Genomic DNA, 20503 nt, shown 5'->3' on the forward strand with positions numbered 1-20503 from the left:
TAGCTAGTAAATGCAGATCTGCCAAGACTCCAACCCAGTTCTTAAGATACCTGTGTCTGGGCTCCTTCCGCTCTACCAAGCCACCTTTCAAAGGTCTACCTGAAAATAACTAATGAGCAGAAACTATAGGGGGAAGGGGAAAAGACCCCTTATCTTGGTGTTTCTTGCTTTTCCTCGCAGCCCCGCCCTTTTTGCTTCGAAGGGTGAGTTTTTCCTGAATTCACAATACTTTTGCATTGAAGATGTCGGGGGTCCCTTTAAGGTCTTGGGTGACGTAATGACTAGCCCCGCCCTCTCTCTTCTCTCTTCTCAGCCCTGGCCATTTTTTTTTTTTTTTGTCCTCAACCAATTAGCGGCCCGACGCCCTTTCCGCGCCTCATCCGGGTTCCCGGGACTGGGAAATTGGCCTGGTAACCAGGCAACTACTGATCAATCCCCTCCCCAGCTGATTTGCGCATCAGGTAGTCGCCGCTCTGCGCTCAACGGTGGCGAGTTTCAGTAGCCAAGTGCCCCGCCCCCGTTGCCATAACAGCAGTACACAACCCCTCCTTCCCCTCGCCCGCTTGCTAAACAGTCCTTCCCTCTCGGGACCAAGGGCCTCTCCAGAACTGCTTCTGATTTAGCAGAAACAGGGTCTGAGCCCCTTTGCTAAGGCGAATTGAGTGGGAGGACTGGAGACTGCGCTTTAGGCTGGTGTACCAGAGGGCCCAAGGAAATTGGTCCAGTGGGGAGGGAAAAGTAGAAGAAATGAATGGAGCGGGGATTAGGGATGGCGCAGTGGGAGCTAAGAGGAGAGGAGGAGGAGGAGGACTTGGTAGGGAAGAGTGGAGAGCATGGCTTAAGGGGGAGGTGGGAAGAATGGGGGAGAGGGAAGCCCAGGAAATAGGGACACTGGGCTGCTGGAGGAGAGCTGGAGCCACTGCGAAGGACAGGAAAGGCCTAGGGGTGTGGGTGACATCCTGAAGGGAGGGGGTCCTCAGTGGAAAGTGTGAAGTGGGGGTTGAGAGTCAAAATGAGATGTTCACAGGGATGAGGAAAGAAGCCTAGAGTTGGTGGGTCAGAAGTGATGGGGGTGATGGGAGTGGCACGTGTCAATGACGATGAAGGAGCTGAAGGCTGGCAGAAGCTGAGGAGACCTTCTTTCTCAGGAGGAGGACTGAGCTTATCTGACTTCAGAGCTTTCAGGAGGGAAGAAAGATGTCAGATGAAGATGATCTAGAAGACTTTGAGCCAGACCAGGATGATTTTGAGAAAGAAGAGGACGAGAAGGAGACAGAGGAGGGGGAGGACTACAGAAAAGAGGGGGAAGAGTTCCCTGAGGAAGTGAGAGCCTGGACAAAGAGGGGTCCTAGGGCTGAGGGGCGGGGTTGGGCAGGGGAGGGACGCCTTATTCCACTTCCATCTGCAGTGGCTGCCCACGCCCCTCACGGAGGACATGATGAAGGAAGGGCTTTCTCTGCTCTGTAAGACAGGCAGTGGGCTGGCTCATGCTTATGTCAAGCTGGAGGTTAAAGAGAGGTGCGTTGTGGGGGGACCAGATGAGGACTGTGAGATTGTAGGGCCCCTGTCTCCTTTCCCACTGTCATTCCTGGGTGTTCTGGCTGAGAGTTTGACCCTTCTCATGCCTAGTGGAAAGGGAAGGACAAAATTTACTTTTCAGGAGCGCTGAGACTTCTATCAAAGCTGACCTGGGGAATTGGAGACTGAGAGTATATGGGGGGATTCCTGCTGGATTCCCTCATTTGTCTTTCAGAGTATGGGTTCTCTGTCCTTCACAGACACAGGTCTTTCTGCCCACTGTTAAGAACCCACCTACCTTCTCTTACCCTTCTTCTCGCCTACCATCTGTTGCCCATTCTTCTCCTCATTATAAGCCTTCTGCTTTAGCAACTCTGCCAGTCCTCGCTGGGTTCTTAACCCTAAACCTGGTTCCTTCTCCCTCTTCCATCTCCTAGGGACCTGACAGACATCTACTTGCTGCGCTCCTACATCCATCTGCGCTATGTGGATGTTTCTGAGAATCACCTGACAGACCTGTCGCCACTCAACTACCTCACCCACCTGCTCTGGCTCAAGGCTGATGGCAATCGGCTGCGAAGTGCCCAGCTGAATGAACTGCCCTACCTGCAGATTGCTAGTTTTGCTTATAACCAGATTACTGACACTGAAGGCATCTCTCATCCTCGTCTTGAAACCCTGAATCTCAAAGGTGGGTCTTTTTTTTTTTTTTGAGACGGAGTCTCGCTCTGTCGCCCAGGCTGGAGTGCGGTGGCCGGATCTCGGCTCACTGCAAGCTCCGCCTCCCGGGTTCACACCATTCTCCTGCCTCAGCCTCCCGAGTAGCTGGGACTACAGGCGCCTGCCACCTCGCCCGGCTAGTTTTTTTGTATTTTTTAGTAGAGACAGGGTTTCACCGTGTTAGCCAGGATGGTCTCAATCTCCTGACCTCGTGATCCGCCCATCTCGGCCTCCCAAAGTGCTGGGATTACAGGCTTGAGCCACTGCGCCCGGCCAAGGTGGGTCTTAGGATGGGCTACACAAGATTCTTTCCTTCCTAGCCTGAGGCCAACAGAAGTGGGCAGTATGGTCCTTGGCTATGGCACATGGCAGTCTGCATTCATTCATTCAGATACGCAATGTGATTCATTATGACAGTTCTACATGTTAACCATATAGGAGCGAATAAGACAAGAAATGTCCCTATTCTCATATAGCTTATATTTCTAGTTGGGAGAGACGTACAAGTAACAACAAACACAATACGTAAATTCATGTAGCATGTTAAAAGGAGACAAGTGCCTTGGAAGAAATAGATCAGAGTAAGAGGAATGGGGGACATAGGTGGCAATGTCAAATGGATTGGTTAGGACAACCATCACTGAGAAGATGACATTTGAGCAAAGAGTTGAAGAAGGAGAGGGAAGTAGACATGTCAGCTGCTTCGTTCACTCTTCAAAGGCTTAGGTGGATATGTCCATCAGGACCTTGGACTACCACACCACTTGCCCCAGGGCTCTGGAGGTATTAAGTCTGGAGCTGTCCTTCCTCACTACTACCCTGCTTTGTGAATGTCCAGGGTAGGGTGATTTAGAGGCTTCCCAAATTCAGGCTCTAATGCTGAACATTTGGAGTGGCCCTTTGAGCTCTTGAAACCCTCCTCCCCAGGAAACAGAATCCACATGGTGACAGGTCTGGACCCCCAGAAGCTGATCAGCCTGCACACAGTGGAGCTTCGGGGGAATCAGCTGGAAAGCACGGTGGGGATCAATCTTCCTAAGCTGAAGAACCTCTACCTGGTAACTCACTGGGTCATAGGGTGGTGCAGGGAAGAGGGCACTGTCCTGGGGGTCAGGATGCCTGTTTTCTAGTAGGCTCAGCTACTAACTTCTTCATTATGATAGTAACTGGTATTATCAAGCCCATAGTTGGTTCCAGATACTGTGGAGATACAGAGCCACCTAGCAGGGCTGATAATATATAATGTGTGGATAATACAGAGATAATTTACTTTGATACAGGTAGCAGCAAAATGCACCATAATTGAGGTACAAACATCAGGCTGTGGAAATGTTTTAGGAAAACTCTCCTCTCAGATTGGGTTTTTCTTCAGCTCTTGCCCTAGCTACCACAGCAATAATCAACCTAAGACTTCCGGGGCCCAAGATGTGGGGTTTCTCCCCATACACCAAGTAGTAGACACCAGCTGGGTGATCTCTAATTTGATTCCGACACTATCTACCTGGGGATAGCATCAGATCCCACAGATTGAGGGCTCAGTTCCCAAGAGTGACCCCCACACCGTCCGCAGACACCAGTTGCAAGTCCAAACCTCCGGAACTTCTGACACATCAGCTTCAACATGAAGCTGGTTCCCATGACCTCTTCTTTGGATTTAATTAATTTTCTGGAGTGACTTTTTATCAGTTTATTGCAAGGGCAAAGGACACAGATGAAGAGATGCATAGGGCAAAGTCTGGGGGAATAGATGCAGTGCTCCATGTCCTTCCTGGGTGCATCACCCTCCAAAAGCCTTCATGTGTTCAGCTACCCAGAAGCTCTCTGGACCCAGTCCTCTTGGGTTTCCATGGAAGCTTCAAATATTAGTATTCCCTCCCCCAGGGAATTGGGGAGGCTGTCTCTGGGGAGGGTCTTAAGAACTACAATCAGGCCGGGCGCGGTGGCTCAAGCCTGTAATCCCAGCACTTTGGGAGGCCGAGACGGGTGGATCACGAGGTCAGGAGATCGAGACCATCCTGGCGAACACAGTGAAACCCCGTCTCTACTAAAACTACAAAAAAAACTAGCCGGGCGAGGTGGTGGGCGCCTGTAGTCCCAGCTACTTGGGAGGCTGAGGCAGGAGAATGGCGGGAACCCGAGAGGCGGAGCTTGCAGTGAGCTGAGATCCGGCCACTGCACTCCAGCCTGGGCGACAGAGCGAGACTCCGTCTCAAAAAAAAAAAAAAAAAAAAAAAAAGAACTACAATCAGGCTGGGCACGGTGGCTCACGTCTGTAATCCCAGCACTTTGGGAGGCTGAGGCGGGCGGATCACGAGGTCAGGAGTTCAAAACCAGCCTGGCCAACATGGTGAAACCCTGTCTCTACTAAAAATACAAAAATTAGCCACACATGCTGACATGTGCCTGTAATCCCAGCTACTCGGGAGGCTGAGGCAGCAGAATCGCTTGAACCCAGGAGGCAGAGTTTGCAGTGAGCTGAAATGACACCACTGCAATCCAGCCTGGGAGACAGAGCAAGACTCCATCTCAAAAAAAAAAAAAAAGAGGCCGGGTGCGGTGACTCATGCCTGTAATCCCAGCACTTTGGGAGGCTGAGGCGGGCGGATCACGAGGTCAGGAGATTGAGACCATCCTGGCTAACACGGTGAAACCCCATCTCTACTAAAAATACCAAAAAAATTAGCCAGGTGTGGTGGTGGGCACCTGTAGTCCCAGCTACTCAGGAGGCTGAAGCAGGAGAGAGGCGTGAACCCGGGAGGTAGAACTTGCAGTGAGCCGAAATAGCACCACTGCACTCCAGCCTGGGCAACAGAGCAAGACTCCGTCTCAAAAAAAAAAAAAAAAAAAAAAAAACACAACCAGAAAGAGGGAGAAGCGGGGAAAGATTAGAGCCTTCCCTTTGGGCAGGTGAAAAGACAGCAGGAGAAGGTTCCTGAGACCTGCCCCTGAGACCCAGCACACCCAACTTTATAACAAAAGACTGCAACAAGGGCTATAATGGGAGTTATAAGCTAGGGACTGTGGATGAAAATCGTTATATATAATAACACCACAGGGCCGGGTGCGGTGGCTCAAGCCTGTAATCCCAGCACTTTGGGAGGCTGAGACGGGCGGATCACAAGGTCAGGAGATCGAGACCATCCTGGCTAACACGGTGAAACCCCGTCTCTACTAAAAAATACAAAAAGCTAGCCGGGCGAGGTGGCGGGCGCCTGTAGTCCCAGCTACTCGGGAGGCTGAGGCAGGAGAATGGCGTGAACCCAGGAGGCGGAGCTTGCAGTGAGCTGAGATCCGGCCACTGCACTCCAGCCCGGGTGACAGAGCGAGACTCCGTCTCAAAAAAAAAAAAAAAAAAAAAAAAAAAAAAAAAAAACACCACAGGAAGCCACTGAAATATTTAGTCTTTTAGACTCTTAAGCTTCGTTATTCTGGGATGGTGCTGATGGCAATCCTCAGTGGTGGCATGGGGGCTCCTGGGCCATATGGGGAGTGGGCTGAAGCATCTCCTCCATCCCAAGTGGCTTTGGGGGGTGAGTGGTAGCGGGTTACTGCTGACCTTTCTCTGGGATGGCAGCTTCTCCTGAACTTCTTTTTTTTTTTTTTTTTTTTTTTTGAGACGGAGTCTCGCTCTGTCACCCAGGCTGGAGTGCAGTGGCCGGATCTCAGCTCACTGCAAGCTCCGCCTCCCGGGTTCCCGCCATTCTCCTGCCTCAGCCTCCCGAGTAGCTGGGACTACAGGCGCCCGCCACCTCGCCCGGCTAGCTTTTTGTATTTTTTTAGTAGAGACGGTGTTTCACCGTGTTAGCCAGGATGGTCTCGATCTCCTGACCTCGTGATCCGCCCGTCTCGGCCTCCCAAAGTGCTGGGATTATAGGCTTGAGCCACCGCGCCCAGCCAACTTCTTTACTTTCTATACTGATCTCTACTCATCCCCACTCCCTTCTTCCACTCCTCCCTCTCAACATCTTGGATTTCCTCTTTTGCATTATCTCATTCTGACTTCTCTTTCTTCCCTGTCCCTGCTCCTTCTCAATCAATCCACTGTGCCCTGGGGGTCTAGGCCCAAAACCTGCTGAAGAAGGTGGAAGGCTTGGAGGACCTGAGCAATCTCACCACCTTGCATCTTCGAGACAACCAGATTGACACTCTGAGTGGCTTCTCCAGGGAAATGAAATCATTGCAGTACCTCAACCTGAGGTATGCACCCCTTCTAAGCCCCACCTTGTCCCTACCCCTGACCAGGTGCAGCTTTTGAGTCTGTGTTCCTCCCTGGCCCAATTCCCCAGTCCTAGCCTACAGCTGGATACTCACCTCATCCTCCTCCCTGATCCTCACCCCGCCTTTCCTTACTTTCTTCTGCACTGAGTTGCAACACTAAGTCCCTTATAGCTTGTGACCCCTGAATTTGTATTCATTCAATCCACAATTATTGAGAATGTGCTATATGCCAGGCCTTGTGCTGTGTTTTGGGGACATTTAAAGGAATCAGAGGCTGGGCATGGTGGTTCATGCCTGTACTCCCAACACTTTAGAAGGGAGGATCACTTGAGGCTAGGAGTTCAGGACCAGTCTGGGCAACATAGTAAGACCATGTTTCTACAGAAGTAAAAATAATGGCTAGGCATGGTGGCTCACACCTGTAGTTGTAACATTTTGGGAAGCTGAAGCGGGCAGATAATTGGAGCCTAGGAGTTTGAGACCAGTCTGGGCAACATGGCAAAATCCCGTTTCTACCAAAAATACAAAAATTAGCCAGGCATGGTGACAAGCACCTGTAATCCCAGCTACTCAGGAGGCTTAGGCGGGAGGATTGCTGGAGCCTAGTGGTGGAGTTTGCAGTGAGCTGAGATCAAGCCACTGCACTCCAGAGTAGGTGACAGAGCCAGACCCTGCCTCAAAAACAAAAAATATTAAATAAAAATTAAAATATTAAATTAAAAATAAAAATTAACTGAGCCTCGTGGTGCACACCTGTGATTTCAGCTACTTAGGAGGCTGAGGTAGGAGGATCACTTGAGCCCAGGAGTTCAAGGTTGCAGTGAGCCATGATTGTGCCACTGCACTCCAGCCTGGGTGACAGAGTGAGCTGTCTCTAAAAGAAATAAAGGAATCAGAGGTGATTCCTGTTCCTAAGGGGCTCACAGTGTGGCTCCAACTCTTTTTTCCTTGCCCTATCCTATATAAGTTTCCACTGCCCTTCTCCATTTCCTCGGTCCCAATTCACCTTCCCATTTCCTGCCTCTCTTCTCCTGAGCCCCACCTGTAAGGGATGACCTTTTTACTGATATAAAACACAAGATGTGCTCAGATTTGAGGAGAGAAGGACATTTGTAAGAAAATCTTTTGGTAGAAAGGCACTGAAGATCAGCCACTCTTGTCGGATGGAGGACTTTATGTGTGTGTCTTTAAGCAAACATGTAAGGAAACTGCCTCTTTCCTTAGTCAACAAGACCAGATTCTTGAGCTGGCAATGGAAAGAGCATCTCCAAGTAGGGAGAGGTGGTTGCATCTGGAAGCCCCAACTCTCATCCTGACCCCCTGGGCAATCTCTTATTCATGAAGTCTGCCACACAGATCTGATGGGGTGTGTATATGTGCCATCTTCCTGTTAATGATCTAGACAGGCGTGATGGGCCCTTCCTGAGTGGCTATTAAATGGGGATGTTTTGAGAGTAAGTCGGGTGTGTGTGTGGAGGGGGGTGAGGGTGTTTCAATGATTGGGAGGTGCCTCTGGGGCCAGAGATGCTAAGCATCCAACAATGCAAGGCAGAGTCCAGTACAAAGTGCCTGTAGCCCTCCTGGTGAGAAACACTGCATGAGGCTCAGCACGACCATGAGATCAGGCTGAAACACTTAAATATGATTGCATAAAGGCTTAAAGCGAGAACGTGAAAATAAATAAAAGGCCAGGCACAGTGGCTCATGCCTGTAATCCCAGCACTTTAGGGGGGCCAAGGCAAGAGGACTGCTTGAGGCCAGGCATTCAAGACCAGCCTGGGCAACATAGTGAGACCCAGTCTCTACAAAAAATTTAAAAATTAGCCAGGTGTGGTGGCACGTGCCTGGAGCTACTTGGGAAGTTAAGGTGAGAGGATCGCTTGAGCCCAGGAGTTCAAGGCTGCAGTGAGCTATGATCATGCCACTGCACCCCCAACCAGGGTGACATAGTGAGACCCTATCTCAATAAAAATAAAAAAATAAATAGAGTATCATATAATGAGGCACATTAGGAGATGAAGTTTATTCTCCAGGTTGGGAGGCTCCAACCCATCTGTAGCCCTAGGTTCCCTTTGTGGGGAGCACCAACAGAGCACCCACCACTCTAAACTCCAGCTTAGATCCCAGTTCCTTGTCCCCTGACCTAGGTCCTACAGGGTAGAGTGCAGTGGCTCGATCTCGGCTCACTGTAACCTCAGACTCCTGGGGTCAAGCGATCCCTCCTCCTCAGCCAAGTAGCAGAGACTACAGGTGTGTGCCACCACGCCCACCTAATTTTTTTATTTTTAGTTTTTGTAGAGATGGGGTCTCACTATGTTGCCCAGGCTGGGTCCTACCTTCTACCTTCTGTTTAGGTGTGATCACAGAAAACGTGTCTCCCTGTGAGGAAAATTTGCCCTCTCCTCCCCAGCTATAAGACAGGGTTGTGGCCTAGCTTTGCTGCACCAAAAGAACACATGAACACATGACAGAGTAGAATATGGCACTTAGGGACTCCTTGAAGAGCAGAAGCAGGACCAGAGTGGGGTTGCACAGCACCTCTGCAGTAAATCTGGCAAGGCTTGGCAGGCCAGTTCTCAGTGTTTCTAGGGAAACGGGAACCCAGTAGCAGAGTCCCCCAGAGGCCCCATTCCTAGCAACTGGCAACCAAAGCCCGTTATTCCTGCGTGAACCCCTCCTGACCACACTGGCAGGGGCAACATGGTGGCCAACCTGGGGGAGCTGGCCAAGCTTCGAGACCTGCCCAAGCTGCGAGCCTTGGTGCTGCTCGATAACCCATGCACGGAGGAAACCAACTACCGCCAGGAGGCCCTGGTGCAGATGCCATACCTCGAACGCCTGGACAAGGAATTCTATGAGGAGGAGGAACGGGCTGAGGCTGATGAGATTCGACAGAGTCTGAAGGAAGACAAGGAGAAGGAGCAGGAGCCTGAGCCCAAGCCTGACCTGGAACCGGAACAGTCATTGATCTAGCGGCAGTTCTAGCCTCTGAAGATAGTAAGGAAGCCTGCAGGGAGGCAGTGGGAGGAGGCCAAGGGCTGGGCAGGTAGGGAAAGAGGCAAGAGGGGAAGCTGCTGCAGAAGGAGGTGGGGGAGGAAAGCATCAGACAAGCAGAACCCTTAAAGAGAGCAGGGTTAGGAGTCAGGGAGAGGAAAAGGGACCTGTGGGGCCTGGGACCAGCTGAGAAAGGCTTAGGAGGCCAGAAGAGTAAGTGAAAAGAATTGGGGTGGCCGGCAGAGGAGTTGATGGGGGTGGGGCAGCCATACCTGACACAGAGTGAAGTCTGCTAGGAAAGGACAGGTGTGGGTGCATGGTAGGGGCTGCAGGGGAAGGCTGGTGGTATATGCAGCTGGACCTAGGAGAGAAGCAGGAGAGGAAGATCCTGCACAAAAAATTTGAGCTAAAAATAACAGGACATAGAGGTGGGGGAAGAAAAGAGGGCGCAGTGAGGCAGAAGGAGACTGAAGAGATGAGGATGGCCGCCAGGCACTTTAGATAGGGCAGAGGCTTTATTTATTTACTTCGGTTTTCTTTTTTTTTTTTTTGAGAGGGAGTCTCCCTCAGTCTCCAGGCTGGAGTGCAATGGCGTGATGATCTGGGCTCACTGCAAACTCCGTCTCCCGGGTTCAAGCAATTCTCCTGCCTCAGCTTCCCGAGTAGCTGGGACTACAGGCGCATGCCACCAGGCCTGGCTAATTTTTGTATTTTTAGTAGAAACGGGGTTTCACCACGTTAGCCAGGATGGTCTCGATCTCCTGACCTCGTGATGTGCCCGCCTCAGCCTCCCAAAGTGCTGGGATTACAGGCGTGAGGCACAGCGCCCGGTCCCTATTTACTTCTGTTTTCTACCTCCAGGAGATCAAAAACGCTGGCCTTCAGACCTGATCGGACTCCCAGGGGGGCCACCACATTCATACCTCCTAGGGCGAGGACAGAGGATGCCTCTTTTTGCCCCAAAGCTGGAAATTCATCACAACCTGAGGCCCAGGATCCGCTCTGTGCGGGTCCTCTGGGCAGTGTGGGGTGCAGAGTGGGGTGCCTAGACCTGAGCGCTGCCTGGAGCCTAGGCCGGGGCCGCCCTCGGGCAGGTGTGGGTGGGAGCCAAGCCCGCGTGGGCCGCGGGGTGCTGGTAGGAGTGGTTGGAGAGACTTGCGGAGGCGGCTGGGGTGTTCGGATTTCCAATAAAGAGACAGTGTGATGCTCCTGTGTCTGACCGGGTTTGTGAGACATTAAGGCTGTCTTGAGCTTCACTGGCAGTGTGGGCCTTCGTACCCGGGCTACAGGGGTGCGGCTCTGTTACTTTCGAGTGGGTTGGGCCGTGGGTATGAGCACTTGTGTGCGCGGGGGGGCCAGGTCGTGGGTGCCCCCACCCTTCCCCCATCTTCCCCCCTCCCCCACTCCACCCGCGTCGGTCCCCCACCCGCGCTAGTACGTGCGCCTCCGCCGGCAGCTCCTGACTCATCGGGGGCTCCGGGTCACATGCGCCCGCTCGGCCCTATAGGCGCCTCCTCCGCCCGCCGCCCGGGAGCCGCAGCCGCCGCCGCCGCCGCTGCCACTCCCGCTCTCTCCGCGCCGCCGTCGCCACCGCCACCGCCACTACCACTGGCTGAGTCTGCAGTCCAGAGGTGAAGCCCCCGCCGGGCCCCGAGCCCCTGCGGCCCCCTCCCCTCGCCGCGGCGCCCCTGTCCCCTTTACCCGGTGCCGCTGCGCACCTCTCCGCATCTCTGGCCCGGTGCAGCTACGCACCTGCTCGGCCGCCCGCGCCCAGGGCGCCCTCCCTCCCTGGCCTTCCCCGCCCGCTGCCCTAGCTTTCTGGCCCTCTCCACGCCTGTCTCTAACTGCGCCTCTCCACCCTTGCCTGCCTTTCTCCCGGTGCTCACCCTCACCTACGGTTCTGTCCATTTGTTTCTAAGTTGGGAGTCTCTCCGGGCGGTGCATTTTTATCCTGGCGCGTCCCTTTTGGTTTGCATTTGGGGAAATGTCTTCTCTCACCCTTCCTCACCGCCCCCCCGCCAGACTTCCCTTGGACTCCCCTCTCTTCTGCTCTTCCCCACGACGCCCCTCTCCGTTCGCGCTTCCTCCCCTCAGCTGCACGGGGGAGGGATGGAAGAAGTGGGGATTTGTCGGGGCGCAGGGAGGAGGACAGGCCCAGCTGGTCTCCACTCCCCACCGGCTCTTATCCTCTTCACTTCCCGCTGCAACCCCCAGGGACTGCAGGGCCTTTCTCAGGACCCTCTCCCCCGACACCTCTACTGCGTGCGCCTTTCGCGGGAAGAGGAGGGAGACACGTTTGGGAGAGAGTGGGACCTTGGGGAAGGGGCAGAGTTCAGGCAGCTGAGGTGTTAAGTTGGGGAGGGATGGGAGCTCTGGAAGAGAGGCCCAGGCAACCCATCCTCTTCGTGGCTCCCAGGAGAAATGCAAGCCTGGCAGCCATTCCGCTCTGAGGAGATCTGGGGGAACCCCACCGGCTGGCCAAGCTGCAAAGAGGCGCGGGAACCACTGTCGTGCCCCTCCCCTCCTCACTGCAGTGTTCTCCCATCTCATCATTTGATCGTACCCCGCCCCCCACTGCAGTGACCTCCCCTTCCTCACTGCATTGACCTTCTCCTCTTCCCAGGGGGGAGGGGGAATCCCTTCTACAGCCCTAGACTGCAGCCAGCACCTCCCTACCCACCCCCAACCCCACTGCAGTAACCTCTTTCCCATCCCTCCCAGCCTCCTGCCCCGCCCATTGATCTCAGGCTCCACCCCTCTAAGCCTCTTATCTTTCTCCTTCCTTCCCTTCCACCCGAGGAGATCCCAGCCATCATGTCCATAGAGAAGATCTGGGCCCGGGAGATCCTGGACTCCCGCGGGAACCCCACAGTGGAGGTGGATCTCTATACTGCCAAAGGTAATGGGTGTGGCATGGGCCTTCCTACAGCCCTAGCTTTTCCACCGCCAGGCTGGGTTTGGCCAGGGGTTCGGAGGCCTTTTTTGATATCCAGGGGGATGGGGTGCTGGGCCAGGCTCACAAGCCTGGGTTGTAAAGGTTGGATCCTCCTTGTCCAGGGAGCCAGGGTGGGTGAGTCTGTGTTCGAGTTGAGCGTGTGAGGCATGCCCTGCCTCCGTGTGTCTTCCGGTGCACCTGCATGTGTGTAGACCTGTGCTGCGAGCAATTTCCTTTTTGCGGGCTCCCACTTGTGCATGTGGGGCCTCAGATGGGCGGATGAGGAGGCCACTTCTTGTGCATCTGCCTCTGTGTGTGGCAGGGGGTGGGGGAGACGTTAGGGAGCAGTGTGGGGAGAGAGCTACATGTGGTAGGCAGGAAGTTTAGAGCCAGAAGGCTGAGGGACTCCCTGGCCCCTGTGTTCTCTTCACTCCCTCTCATTCCATGTTCCTCCTTTAGGTCTTTTCAGGGCTGCAGTGCCCAGTGGAGCCTCTACCGGCATCTATGAGGCCCTGGAGCTGAGAGATGGAGACAAACAGCGTTACTTAGGCAAAGGTGAGGTTCTTTCTCTTTTCCAGACTTTCCCCAACCTCAGCCTTATGCCCCTACCTCACACCAGTCCCCAGTCCTCCTCTAGCATGCCTTCCCCTCCTCCCATTGTCCCTTCCGGCCCCTCCTGGCCTGACCCAGTTCAGCCTCTTCCTTTCCCCAGGTGTCCTGAAGGCAGTGGACCACATCAACTCCACCATCGCACCAGCCCTCATCAGCTCAGTGAGGCCCGCTCTTTGCTGGGGATAGCAGGGCCAGAGTTCTGGAAGGAATCCTGGAGCAGGGCAGGAGGAAGGGGAGAAAGAATGCCCACTTTTAGGAATCATGGTCACAAGGGGGAAGGGTGGGGAACAGATTCCTTACTGCCCCTGGTCCCATGGGGGTTCAGGTCCCCTAATCCAGGCAGGCCCCTGTCACAGGGACCTGGTTGGGCCCTGGCCAAATGTGAGCTTGGGTGTGAATGAGGGGACCCTCTGCCTGAGGGCTCAGCCTCCAGCCTGGCCCCGGGTGATGGAGGCTCTGCCCTCAGGGTCTCTCTGTGGTGGAGCAAGAGAAACTGGACAACCTGATGCTGGAGTTGGATGGGACTGAGAACAAATGTGAGCCGGGGCTGGGAGAAAGTGGGGAAGCATCAGGGTGGGGAGGCGTGGAGCAGATAGAGAGCTGAAGGGCCAGTGCTGTAATGGCTTCCTCAGGAATGACTGTCAGGGGCCTCCTCCTCCCAAAGCCGGAGCAAGGGGAGATGAGTTTAGCTGCAGAGGGAGGGACCGACATTAGGCAGAAGGAAGACCTTCTTTGTAGCATATATATATAGGAGGGGGTTGGCCTGAGAGAGTCTGTGGTCTCAGGGATATTTGGACAGAGGTGCGGCTCTCTGCTGCTTCCAGTCTCCTCCTCCCCACCCATTCCTCTCCCTGCTGTTTTCAGGAGAGCATGGATGAGGTGTTGCTGGGGCAGGGGTAAGGAGGGAGGAGGGGGTCTCCTTTACTGGCTCCTTTTGGAGACTACAGATAGAGGCAGGAGCTAGAAGGAGAAGGGGACATTGTGCTCAGCACCTTCCTCTATAATCTTCCAGCCAAGTTTGGGGCCAATGCCATCCTGGGTGTGTCTCTGGCCATGTGTAAGGCAGGGGCAGCTGAGCGGGAACTGCCCCTGTATCGCCACATTGCTCAGCTGGCCGGGAACTCAGACCTCATCCTGCCTGTGCCGGTGAGCGCTGAGCCGTGCCTGTGACTCTCCCAGGGGTGGGTGGGGGAGGGGGCATGCAACTCATGAGGAATGATGGGAGGAAAGTGAATTGGGGGAGGTAAAGAGGAAGGATGGGGACGTGAGATTTAGTCCGGGAAGCTGGGGGAAGTTTGGGATCTTGAGTTAAGACTCCTGGGGCAGGCAGGGAGGGGCTCTTTGACCCTTCTGTCTTTCTGCGGCTTCCCAGGCCTTCAACGTGATCAATGGTGGCTCTCATGCTGGAAACAAGCTGGCCATGCAGGAGTTCATGATCCTCCCAGTGGGAGCTGAGAGCTTTCGGGATGCCATGCGACTGGGTGCAGAGGTCTACCATACACTCAAGGGAGTCATCAAGGACAAATATGGCAAGGATGCCACTAATGTGGGGGATGAAGGTGGCTTTGCCCCCAATATCCTCGAGAATAGTGAAGGTGAGGCCAAGAGCCCCACTGCCAGCTCTAAGTCTTACCCTACTGCAGGACATCAGAAAGGGCCACACACTTCACCAAGTCCTGAGTAGGTGTGGAGGGTCCTCGGACTCTGCAAACTCCAAAAGTTACCAGTTCTTAGAGTGGATTGCAGGGGGCTTCCCAAATTCACATGCAGACCTAGGGGACCAGTCTTTCATCTGTCTAGCCGGATGTGTTAGCATCTGTTAAGTTGTCACTGGAGGGCCGGGCGCGGTGGCTCATGCCTGTAATCCCAGCACTTTGGGAGGCTGAGGTGTGTGGATCACTTGAGGAGTGAGACCAGGAGTTTGAGACCAGCCTGGCCAACATGGTGAAACCCTGTCTCTACTAAAAATACAAAAATTAGCCGGGCATGGTGGCGCGTGCCTGTAATCACAGCTACTAGTGGGGCTGAAGCAGGAGGATGGCTTGTACCTGGGAGGCGGAGGTTGTGGTGAGCCGAGATTGTGCCACTACACTCCAGCCTGGGTAACAGAGCGAGACTCCGTCTCAAAAAAAAAAAAAAAAAAAGTTGTCACTGGAGCCCTTGGGAATACTGGGAGATGGTCTGGGTGACCTGTTGGATTCATCCCATCCGTTCGAAATCTGTCCTATCCCCATTCCAACCTCCTAGGCCTCTAGAATCCCTAATTTTTCTGTGCCTTGGGAGAAACTGTATAGGGAATGGAAACAATGTAGGTAGTAGTTAAAAGTTAAGATTCTGGGGCCAAATTACCTGGATGTATTTGAACCCTGACTTGTGAAGTTACTGCGGGTGATCTTTCTTACTTCTCTCTGGAAATAATAACAGAATCTAGCTCATAGTAGTGTGAGGTTTAAACGAAATATATATGAAATGCTTAGGCGACATGCTGCCAATGAAAAGATAATAAGTATTATTAGCAGAATTTCACTCCTCTGTGTTCCCAGATGTCCTCTCCTCCCAGTCCTGGGGATAACCCCAATAGCAACCCCACCACACTTCCCTCAGGAACGGTCCTCCACCTCTGCCCTGAATGTCTTTTCTTTCCCTCCTCCTCGCGCATCCCTCTTGCTTGTACTATAATCTCACTGTATTCTGTCCCCAGCCTTGGAGCTGGTGAAGGAAGCCATCGACAAGGCTGGCTATACGGAAAAGATCGTCATTGGCATGGATGTTGCTGCCTCAGAGTTCCATCGTGATGGCAAATATGACTTGGACTTCAAGTCTCCCGCTGATCCTTCCCGATACATCACTGGGGACCAGCTGGGGACACTCTACCAGGACTTTGTCAGGGACTATCCTGGTGAGAGGAAGCAGTGTGAGGGGGAGGTCTGGGGGCAGGCAGTGTCCCAGCAACTCTGGACCTTATGGGGTGCTGACTCAGGCACCAGGTGGAGGTGTCCTAAGAAGAACCTGAGAACCAGGGAGAGGGTGCAGGAGCCACCTGCAAAGACTGGGCTTTGTATGTAGTGTAAAAGTGCAGGTACCCGAGACTAATCTGTTCTATCTGCCTCAGATCCTGATTAAAGTCATGGGTTCTGAAAATTACTGGGGTCAGGGGGAAGGCTCTGGAAGGAACCAGGGATGGTGAGAGGGTGACTGGATCTAGCAGAGAACTAGAATATTTCGGTATCTTTGATTGATGAAATTGTGGATGCTGAATGGAGCTGGGACTGATGTGTGAGTAGAAAGAAGGCTGAGGGGGACTGAATTAGCTTCTGCAAGTCTGCCCAGGGCCTTTACCCCAGGAAGGAGGCAGTTGGTCTCCATCTTCCTGAAACAGAGCGAAAGAAAATAAACATAATTGCAGAATTAAGGATTTGGATTAGCAATGAGGACGGGCTTCCTGGGGGTGAGAACAGGAAAATGCAAAGTTAGGTTGTGAACCCTTGTTACTGGAAGATTTTTTTGTTTTTTGGATTTTTGTTGTTGTTGTTTGTTTGTTTCTTGTTTTTTGTTTTTTTGAGACGGGGTTTCACTCTTCTTGCCCAGACTGGAGTGCAATGGCGCCATCTCGGCTCACCACAACCTCCACCTCCTGGATTCAAGCGATTCTTCTGCCTCAGCCTCCCGAATAGCTGGGATTACAGGCATGTGCCACCATGCCTGGCTAATTTTGTATTTTTAGTAGAGACAGAGGTCTCTCCATGTTGGTCAGGCTGGTCTCCAACTCCCAACTCAGGTGATCTGCCTGCCTTGGCCTCCCAAAGTGCTGGGATTATAGGCGTGAGCCACCACACCCGGCAGGTTTGCTTTTAATTAATTTTTTTTTTTTTTTGTAGAGACAGGGTTTAGCCATGGTGCTCATGGCTGGTCTCGACCTCCTGGGCTCAAGTGATCCACATGCCTTGGCCTCCCAAAGTGCTGGGATAACAGGCATGAGCCACTGTGCCCAGCCCATGGAAGTGGAGTGAGATCTCTGCTCACTGCATGATTCTCTTAGCCTCCCAAGTAGCTGGGATTACAGGTGCGCACCACTATGCCTGGCTAATTTTTGTATGATTAGTAAAGATGTGGTTTCTCCATGTTTGCCAGGTGGGTTTCAAACTCCTAACCTCAGGTGATCCACTTGCTTTGGCCTTCCAAAGTGCTGGGATTACAGGCGTGAGTCAGTGCACCTGGCCTGTTTTTTTTTTTGTTTGGTTGTTTTGTTTTGTTTTGTTTTTGAGATGGAGTCTCGCTCTGTCGCCCATGCTGGAGTGCAGTGGCGTGATCTCCACTCACTGCAAGTTCCACCTCCCGGGTTCATGCCATTCTCCTGCCTCAGCCTCCTGTGTAGCTGGGACTACAGGGGCCCGCCACCGCGACCGGCTAATTTTTTTTTGTATTTTTAGTAGAGATGGAGTTTCACCGTGTTAGCCAGGATGGTCTCGATCTCCTGACCTCGTGATCCGCCCGTCTCGGCCTCCCAAAGTGCTGGGATTACAGGCTTGAGCCACTGTGCCCGGCTGTCTTTTTTTTTAAGACAGAGTCTTGCTCTGTCGCCCAGGCTGGCATGCAGGGGTGCGATCTCTGCCTCCCAGGTTCAAGTGATTCTCATGCCTCAGCCTCCCCAGTATCTGGGATTACAGGCATGTGCCACTATGCTCGGCTAATTTTTGTATTTTTAGTAGAGACGGAGTTTCACTCTGTTGGTCAGGGAACTCCTGTCTTCAAATGATACGTTCACCTCAGTATCCCAAAGTGCTGGGATTACAGGCATAAGCCACTGTGCCTGGCCTCTCCCTGTAAGGTTTTATGAAATAAGAATCAGGAGCCAGGCATGGTGGCTCATGCCTGTAATCTCATCACTTTGGGAAGCCGAGGCAGAAGGATCGCTTGAGTCCAGGAGTTCGAGACCGGCTTGGCAATACAGTGAGACGTCATCTCTACAAAAATTTTAAAAATTAGCTGAGTGTGGTGCCACATGCCTATAGTCCCTGCTACTCAGGAGGCTGAGGTGGCAGGATCACTTGATTTGGGGAGGTGGAGGTTGCAGTGAGCTGATATTGTGTCACTGCACTCCAGCCTGGATGACAGAGTGAGACTCTGTCTCAAAAAAAAAAAAAAAAGGTTAAGAATCAGGGCAGGCTTACACTGGGGGGATTTGTCTTAGCAAGGATGAACAGGTATAGTTAACCCAGGGCCTGTCCATTTCAGGGAATAAAGGGGCATGTTCCTGCCTGATGTAGAGGCCCAGGGAAGATGAACAGCCCCCACCTCCCATGCTCTCTCTGCAGTGGTCTCCATTGAGGACCCATTTGACCAGGATGACTGGGCTGCCTGGTCCAAGTTCACAGCCAATGTAGGGATCCAGATTGTGGGTGATGACCTGACAGTGACCAACCCAAAGCGTATTGAGCGGGCAGTGGAAGAAAAGGCCTGCAACTGTCTGCTGCTCAAGGTCAACCAGATCGGCTCGGTCACTGAAGCCATCCAAGCGTGAGTGACTTCGGGCCCTCTCCTGTGTGGTCCTCATTTCTATAAGACTCCTCTTGCAAGTGCTCCAGCCTCATTCTACCCAGGGATGCCAAAGAGAGCAGGGAACCTGGAATCATCATCACAGTTCTCTCACCTCTGCCCCTCCACCCCTGATTCTCTGCTCCCCTCCCAGATAGCTTTCCCCTAGATGTTTCCTGATATAGACCAAGGTCGGGGCTGGGAAGAGAGTGCCCAGTGTGAGGGCTGGAGAAGCAGTGCTGTGTGTGGATACAGGTGCAAGCTGGCCCAGGAGAATGGCTGGGGGGTCATGGTGAGTCATCGCTCAGGAGAGACGGAGGACACATTCATTGCTGACCTGGTGGTGGGGCTGTGCACAGGCCAGGTGAGTGAGGCAGCCTGGTGAGTGAAGATAACTCTCTGTGGGACTGGTATTTCTAGCTCACCCACCTGGTCTCTCCTTCCAGGTGTTTGAGGGTGTCAGGGGAGTTTCAGGAGAGCAGAAGTTTCTTTTCAGGGGTGAGAGGGCAGCCACTGAGCTGCAAATCCTTTGAAATGTTTCAGATCAAGACTGGTGCCCCGTGCCGTTCTGAACGTCTGGCTAAGTACAACCAGCTCATGAGGTGAGGGTCCCTGGGGTGGAGGCCCCTGGCCCAGAGGGCTAAAGGCCCCATTTGCCTGCCGGACAATCTCTAGCACCCAGGGCCTGGATGACAGTCCATTTCCAGATAATATTGGTTTTTGCTTCCTGGGTTTATTGATGGCCTGATTGACAGATCCCAGAGATCACATGGGAAAGCCAGGGAATGCTCAGCCTTGGGGCAGGACACAAAAGCAGGTGGTGTGGGGGTGGTTGGAGTCTGGGGGACCCCCTAGAGAGAGAAGCAGGATCCTTCTGCATCCCTGACCACTTCCTTTGTGGTTCATGTCTCTCAGAATTGAGGAAGAGCTGGGGGATGAAGCTCGATTTGCCGGACATAACTTCCGTAATCCCAGTGTGCTGTGATTCCTTTGCTTGCCTGGAGACGTGGAACCTCTGTCTCATCCTCCTGGAACCTTGCTGTCCTGATCTGTGATAGTTCACCCTGTGAGATCCCCTGAGTCCCAGGGTTTCCAGAACTTCCCTGATTGACCTGCTCCGGCTGCTCCTTGGCTTACCTGACCTCTGCTGTCTCTGCTCACCCTCCTTTCTGGGCCCTACTCATTGGGGTTCTGCACTTTCCACTTCTTCCTTTCTCTCTCTTCCCTCAAAAACTAGAAATGTGAATGAGGATTATTATAAAAGGGGGTCTGTGGAAGAATGATCAGCGTCTGTGATGGGAGTGTCAGGGTTGGTGTGCTGAGGTGTTAGAGAGGGACCATGTGTCACTTGTGCTTTGCTCTTGTCCCATGTGTTTTCCACTTTGCATATGAGCCATGAACTGTGCATAGTGCTGGGGTGGAGGGGAGTGCTGGGCGTGTGATCATGCCTGGCTAATAAGGCTTTAGTGTATTTATTTATTTATTTATTTATTTTATTTGCTTTTCATTCATCCCATTAATCATTTCCCCATAACTCAATGGCCTAAAACTGGCCTGACTTGAGGGAACGATGTGTCTGTATTTCATGTGGCTGTAGATCCCAAGATGACTGGGGTAGGAGGTCTTGCTAGAATGGGAAGGGTCATAGAAAGGGCCTTGACATCAGTTCCTTTGTGTGTACTCACTGAAGCCTGCGTTGGTCCAGAGCGGAGGCTGTGTGCCTGGGGGAGTTTTCCTCTGTACATCTCTCCCCAACCCTAGGTTCCCTGTTCTTCCTCCAGCTGCACCAGAGCAACCTCTCACTCCCCATGCCACGTTCCACGGTTGCCAGCACCTCTGTGGCACTGAAATGAGCACCACCATTAAAGTCTGAATCAGTGTACTGTTGTGTCTGAGGAGTCTTACTCTAGTCCATATGAGGGGAGAGAAGATGGAGCACCTGGAAGCTGGTGAAACTGGACAGCAGAACTG

The 20503-nt window shown here is 53.0% G+C and overlaps 2 protein-coding genes across 13 annotated transcripts; both read left to right on the plus strand.

The window, feature by feature from the left end:
- The first annotated feature begins 378 nt into the window (after positions 1–378).
- Positions 379–10658, plus strand: LRRC23 (leucine rich repeat containing 23). Of its 5 annotated transcripts, none has more exons than XM_001110883.5 (8): positions 379–633; positions 1149–1323; positions 1409–1518; positions 1956–2209; positions 3166–3296; positions 6299–6435; positions 9150–9453; positions 10312–10658. In XM_001110883.5, the coding sequence occupies exons 2-7, from the start codon at positions 1198–1200 to the stop codon at positions 9427–9429; spliced, it is 1038 nt and encodes a 345-aa protein (XP_001110883.1). In that variant the 5' UTR covers positions 379–633; positions 1149–1197; the 3' UTR covers positions 9430–9453; positions 10312–10658. The 5 variants fall into 5 exon arrangements, with proteins under 5 accessions (XP_001110883.1, XP_077809593.1, XP_077809592.1 ...); XM_077953467.1 differs by having other exon boundaries at positions 379–461; XM_077953466.1 differs by having other exon boundaries at positions 594–689; positions 10007–10658.
- A 230-nt stretch (positions 10659–10888) lies between these two features.
- ENO2 (enolase 2) lies at positions 10889–20414 on the plus strand. 8 transcript variants are annotated; one of them, NM_001266674.1, is given in 12 exon segments: positions 10889–11081; positions 12253–12349; positions 12845–12940; positions 13098–13156; positions 13464–13533; positions 14010–14143; positions 14370–14592; positions 15699–15896; positions 18313–18514; positions 18788–18896; positions 19076–19134; positions 19448–20412. In NM_001266674.1, coding segments are annotated over 11 exon segments (1305 nt in total). In that variant the 5' UTR covers positions 10889–11081; positions 12253–12264; the 3' UTR covers positions 19518–20412.
- Positions 20415–20503: the final 89 nt, after the last annotated feature.

The sequence above is a fragment of the Macaca mulatta genome, chromosome 11 (genome assembly GCF_049350105.2).
Source record: "Macaca mulatta isolate MMU2019108-1 chromosome 11, T2T-MMU8v2.0, whole genome shotgun sequence".
Classification (NCBI taxonomy): Eukaryota; Metazoa; Chordata; class Mammalia; order Primates; family Cercopithecidae; genus Macaca; species Macaca mulatta.

What these genes read in the sequence shown, in the direction of transcription:
- LRRC23 (XM_001110883.5), top strand. Translation starts at nt 1,198, where the DNA reads ATGTCAGATGAAGATGATCTAGAAGACTTTGAGCCAGACCAGGATGAT. An exon ending in AAGCTGGAGGTTAAAGAGAG is followed by an intron (nt 1,519 to 1,955) that starts GTGCGTTGTGGG and finishes TCCATCTCCTAG; the next exon opens with GGACCTGACAGACATCTACT. An exon ending in TTGCAGTACCTCAACCTGAG is followed by an intron (nt 6,436 to 9,149) that starts GTATGCACCCCT and finishes CCACACTGGCAG; the next exon opens with GGGCAACATGGTGGCCAACC.
- ENO2 (XM_077952972.1), top strand. Translation starts at nt 12,265, where the DNA reads ATGTCCATAGAGAAGATCTGGGCCCGGGAGATCCTGGACTCCCGCGGG. An exon ending in GGATGGGACTGAGAACAAAT is followed by an intron (nt 13,534 to 14,009) that starts GTGAGCCGGGGC and finishes ATAATCTTCCAG; the next exon opens with CCAAGTTTGGGGCCAATGCC. An exon ending in TGGGGCTGTGCACAGGCCAG is followed by an intron (nt 18,897 to 19,075) that starts GTGAGTGAGGCA and finishes GAAATGTTTCAG; the next exon opens with ATCAAGACTGGTGCCCCGTG.